The 5,506-nt window shown below is 56.6% G+C and overlaps 1 protein-coding gene across 1 annotated transcript in view; it reads left to right on the forward strand.

Moving 5' to 3' along the window:
• Positions 1 to 4,088, forward strand: part of PLA2G2C (phospholipase A2 group IIC) — a 37,485-nt gene extending 33,397 nt beyond the window's left edge. The window contains 1 exon segment of the mRNA XM_029945888.1: positions 4,042 to 4,088. Coding sequence (XP_029801748.1) covers positions 4,042 to 4,088 — 47 coding nt within the window.
• Positions 4,089 to 5,506: the final 1,418 nt, after the last annotated feature.

The raw sequence follows: 5,506 nt of genomic DNA on the forward strand, positions 1-5,506 counted from the left end.
TCTCGGGAGTCAGGGAGGGGACCCCACTCAAAAGAAAGAGCCTGGAAGAAGGACTTTGAGCCCAGTAGGTGTCTGTCAAACACAGTAGCCTGTACTTCTCATCCAGCTTCACAGAATGTACTCCGAACCTTAAGAACCAAAACCTTGTCTTTGCTGTACGTCAGCGGACATTTACCCGGAGTGCTGACTCAGGAGTGGGCTCACAACAGATTCACTCAGGACCGAGGACAAAGGCTTCCAGATGTCCCCCTGGGGTCCCTGGGTGAAATGCGCGGGGTCCAACGATGAATCTGGTCTCACGCGGCTATTAGAAAACCAGAGCCAGACAGTAGTTTAAGTGGTAAAAATAGATTTTATTCAAGATTGTTTGGAGCAGGGGCCAGTATAGAGCCAGACTCAATTCTGAATACAATTATGAATTCTCACTTTGTTTAGGTGCGGGTTTATAGCCCAGGAGCAGGGGGAGGGGCTGGTGGATGGAAGATTGCTAAGAGTGTTGGATGATTCTTGCTAAATTGACCCTAATAGGATTCTTGTTAAAGGCAGGCCCGGGTGATCAGGTGGAGCCTGGGAAATGGTGGAAGGTGAGGAATTTGACCACATATTGAGGGCGGGAGGCGATTCTTGCTAAAATTGGGCAGTGCTAAGATGGATATGGAAACCCTAAGGTCTAAGCCTGGTTGAGAAAGGTCTCAGAGGAGCCTAGCTAAAGTTTGGTCAAGGACAGAGTCTTTGTCAATGACAGCTCCAGACCAGCGCAAGCCAAGTACAACCCCTTCCTCAAGCCTTAGCATAAAAGATCTCAGTAACTTTGAAGGGGACTTGAAGAAGCAGAGAGCCCCCCAGACTAGAGAAGCAAGGGCCTCTTCCTCAAAAACTGTGACCCGCCCCTCCTCTCCACCTCCAAGGACTTGAAACCTGCCACCTCAGCTCCACACCTTGTCCCACTGGGAGCCCCTTCCGTGACTACATTGGACACACTTGGGGGTTCATCTCCATGCTCCCCATGACACTGCTTGACACCATATGTCAAAGTTATCACATGTCTGCCTCCCCTACCAGCCTAAGGGATTCCTGAAGGCAGAGTCTGTGTCTGACTGGAGGTATCCGCACTGATACCACTGTCCACCTGGGGACACCCCTGCACCATGCCTGGTCCACAGAGGACCATCGGTTTAGGTCCATCGAGTGAATGGACCAATGGATGATCTTGTCCCAGAGTTTTCAAGCTTCTAAAAAAAATTGCTGTAGAACGTCTCTTCTTCTCACAGTAGCTCAGGTGAAAGCTCAGTAAATAACAGGGAAAAGCAGAGCTGCTCAATTGAAGAGTGAGGGGATGGGGAGCAGAGCCTCAGGGATCATCGTAGACGTGCCCAGGAGAGCACATGGCTTTGGGGAACAACTGAACCAGCTGTTCTGGTCCCTCTGCACATGGGGAAACTGATGTCCACAACAGGGAAGGGACTTAAGTCAGAGAAGGGGCCAGGGTCAGGACCAGGACCTGGTGTCCTGCTGGGTTCTCAGCTGCTGGTCCCACTGTCTCCAGCTGCCCCCGCAGCATCATTAAGAAGGTGCAAGGAGGGATAGTCAAAAGTCAGATGCTGAAGATTCAGACACAGCCCCGTCACTTACAACCTCTGTGACTCTAGGCAAGTTCCTTTCCCTCTCTGGGCCTCAGATGTTCAACATAAAAGGATGGGGTGGAGAATGATGCCTGACAAGCACTCAGCTTAACAGTTATCATTGTCCGGCCGCTGGCCATGTCGCTGTCCAGTCTCCCTGACACTTGTCTTTCTGCTGGAGCAAGGCCACCTTGCCCAGGCTGGGGGCAAGAAAGGGAGCCTGACTTTTCCCAGAGCTGGAGACCCTGGAGGGAGTCTCTGTGCCCTCCCCTGATGCCCAGCAAAGGAGGACCAACAAGAGGGAGCTGAGGCAGGAGGCCTTTATGAGATGGAAGAGGGGTGCCGGGTCCTGTGGAGGGTCTCTGGGGTTGCAGCATCTTGGACAGGCCGGGGCAAGGTGAGACTCCTTGGGAGCAGAATCTTATCCCAGCCCACTGGCCCAGACTCTCGGGAGTGGAGGTATGTGCAAGGTGGAGGGGCACAGCCAGAAACCTGGGCTCCCACAGGTGAGGGGCCAGCGCCTCTGCAGACCCCAGCTTCAAGGGCACTGCAGCTGCCCCATTCTGTCTCCACGCTGGCTTCAAGGGGCTTCCGCTCAGAGATAGGGGCCAGCCCAAGATGGCCAAGAGATGTTAGTTAGTTAGCTGGGGTAGAAAAAGATGGCAGGGAGCGCCTGGGGGGCTCAGTCGTTGAGCGTCTGACTTTGGCTCAGGTCATGATCTCACGGTTCATGAGCCAAGTTCCATGTCAGGAGCCTGCAGCCTGCTTCAGATTCTCTCTCTCTCTCTCTCTCTCTCTCTCTCAAAAATAAATAAAGCATTCAAAAAAAGAAAGAAGAAGACATCAGTGATGAGACCCACTGGGACCACAGCCACCACACCAGGGCCAGAAGGAGCTTAACAGTAGAAGGGGCCCCTGTCATGCATCGTGACAGCTGACTCCAACCACTAGATTCAGCCTCAGTCCCCAAGGCTAGTGTTCTAGAAGCTGCAATTTGGCAAGGCTCCTGCTCAGTCCTGCTAGTTTTGGGGGAGACATTCTCTCCCCACCTCACTCTCCTCCTGCTGCCACCTTTCATGACTGTCCTAGTAACAGTGGTCAACGGCACTCAAAGGGCGGGCCAAGCTTCCCAATGGCCTCTGGTGTCTGAGTGGGTCTCGGCGCTGTGTCAGTGCGTCCTCGGGGCGATGCAGGACTTGCTGGCTACTTGGAGGCCACTGACCTTGAGGTGGAGAGGTGAGGCAAGGCAGAACAGGGTGCACCTGGAGAGACAGCAGTGCTGGGGCGGAGTCAGGAGAGCTGGCCCCACTGAGGCTGACTCTCCTCCATCTCTGCCCACAACCCCATGGGCCTCAACAGGAACCTGGGCCCAAGGGAGCCCCTGCACGCCAGGGCTCCTCCACCCCACTTCTCCTGCCAAGACCACTCTGGTTTGGATGTCTCCCCTTGACCTAGCTCTCTCCCACCATCTCCCCTCCCTTCTGTCTTGATGCAGCCCCCTCCTCACTGCCTCCCCGAATCTTCCCCACAGCCTCTGGCCTGGACCTGGACCCTCCTGCCTTTGTTTCCCCTTCACAGAATGGGGTCCCAGCCCTTGGGATCCTCCTCACTCTCAGGGCTTCTGACACCGGAGTGCAGCCTTGCATCTCTCTGGCAGGGAGTAGGGGCTGGGCTGCTGCAGGAGGAGAGGCACGGGGGTAGGGCCCGGCGCACCCCAGAGCAGTGCCGTGCAGCAGGGCAGGGTCAGCATGGAGGTGGGGGGAGACCTGAGGGTGCTGGGGACATATCTGTGGCCCCATCTGGTCCCCATGCACCTAAAGGAGTGCCACTGGGCACCGGAGCCTGCTCTGAGGCCAGACTTTGGGGCTGAGACACTAGGCCCTGTGGCCTTCCTGTGATGTCTGGGCCTGGACTCATGAGCCACCTGCCCTTAACGGGGCTCTAGAGAGCCACTAGGCCCTCAACGCAAAGAGCACCCTGGGTCATCTCCTAGGGGCAGCCAAGAGGCCCCCAGAAGCCAGGTCTCGGGACCAGCACTCTGGGAACCTGTGTGAGGATACACCAAGCTCTGGGGCTGTGCTGGCAGCTCAGGATCTTGGTCCTTAACCTCAACGGTCAGGCCGAGGCCAGTGGCAGAGACCACTCAGAGGACCCCACCTCCTTCCTGTCAGGCTTTGCCCTCCACACTCAAGACAGACCTCACCAAGTTACATGTTCTCTGCCAAGTCGAGGATCAGCAGTGGGACAAAGCCACGCCCAGGGCTGGGCCGAAGGAGCCTGGGGGCCACCGTCAGGGCCTGGCCTCCCTAAATCTTCTGGGGCAGGTCTCTCTGGAAGATTCCAGGGACAAAGCAGCCAGAAAGCCCCTGGGCTCTCAGTCTTCCCCCACCTTCACCTGTTCTGTCTGTCTGACCCCCAGAGCCAGAACCTCCATCCCTCTTCTCCGCCATCCCCAGAGGGCACTAGGGAGGTGCAGGGGGCGAGGGGGAGGTGTGCCTGTAGGCCATCTCCTCCAGGGGTGGCTCATAGATGCTACAGTTGGGCGTGGGGCCCTGACAGTAGATGTTGAGGTAGTTGCGATGCTTCTCATTGTACGGCTGGTCCCGGAGGCACAGAACCACGTTCTTATCACACTCACAGGTCTTCTTGTCACACTCCGTCTCGTTGAGCTCACCTATGCAGGGGAGAGGTCCTAGTGGGTCTTGGGATGTGGTCCCCTGGCGGGTAGCGCCATTGTCCCTGGTGGTTGACCCCAGGCCTGCAGGCTCCGGAGCTCTGGGCTGGGCCCCATGGTCTGCATGTACAGCCGCCCACGTGGCTCTGGAGCATGATTCCATAGGGGACCCCAGAAGTCCAACCTGTCATTTTATAGCCGCGGAAACTGAGGCCCAGGGGATGGGTTTACCTAAGCCATCCAGCAAACCCAAGGCAGAGCTGGGATAGACACTCGGATGTCAGGGCCTCCCCACCCCAGGCCTCTCTTCTTCCGTCACAGAATCGCAGGACACCCGCCTTCGAGGGCGCTAGTGGTGAGGAGCCACTGAGGAAGGGCTCCTTAAAGAGCTTAGCTCAGGGTCTCCCACGAGCAAGTGCTTAAGCATCCCAAAATCATCTGCCCTAAGAGCTGTCAACCTTAGGGGTGCATGAGGATCCCACTGGGGGGCTTGTTGGGGTGAAGACCACTGGGCCCCAGCCCCACAGCGTCTGGTTCAGTAGGTCTGGGTGGGACCTGACCATCGCATTGCTAGCAGGTTCCCACGTGATGCCAATACTGCAGATTCGGGGGACACCCTCCAAGAACCGCTCACTAGCTCAGTGGTCTGCAGGTTTTTCGAACTTTCTATCAGCAGAGTACTTTCTCTCAAATGAAGCTCTTTGCAGAAGGCCAACACATCAAATGGCTTTAAGAGAAGCTATAAGCTATGAAATGTGTTAATGGGACCAGCTGGACCCCCCACCCCCATCACCTGACTCCAGGAACCCCCAAAACCCAATGTGAAAACCACTGCTTGGTTTGTCCACTGCCCTTTGGGGGTCCTTGAAATGCGTTAATGAGGGGACACCCCCTCTCCCAAGCCAGCCCCTCCACCCCACGTTTGAACAGCAGAATATGAGGACCACAGTGGCCTGGGTGCCCAGGGGGCACCAGTTTGCCACCAGACTCTTTCCCAGAGAACAGGAGACTTGGGGTGCTTTTTTGCAGAGCTGGGCTTGCTTGTGGGCTTTTAGTGAGGGGCAGTGAGCAGCACCTGGTGAAGACAAGGAGACAGAAGGAGCCAGGGACTGCCCATGAGACTGGGCCAAGGGACACCTGCTGCCTCAGGGGAGGCATGCAGGGACCCCAGGGCCTTTAATGTGGGTGCCACACCCCTCAGCTGAGGAAC

The sequence above is a fragment of the Suricata suricatta genome, chromosome 8 (assembly GCF_006229205.1).
Source record: "Suricata suricatta isolate VVHF042 chromosome 8, meerkat_22Aug2017_6uvM2_HiC, whole genome shotgun sequence".
In the NCBI taxonomy this organism is placed as follows: domain Eukaryota; kingdom Metazoa; phylum Chordata; class Mammalia; order Carnivora; family Herpestidae; genus Suricata; species Suricata suricatta.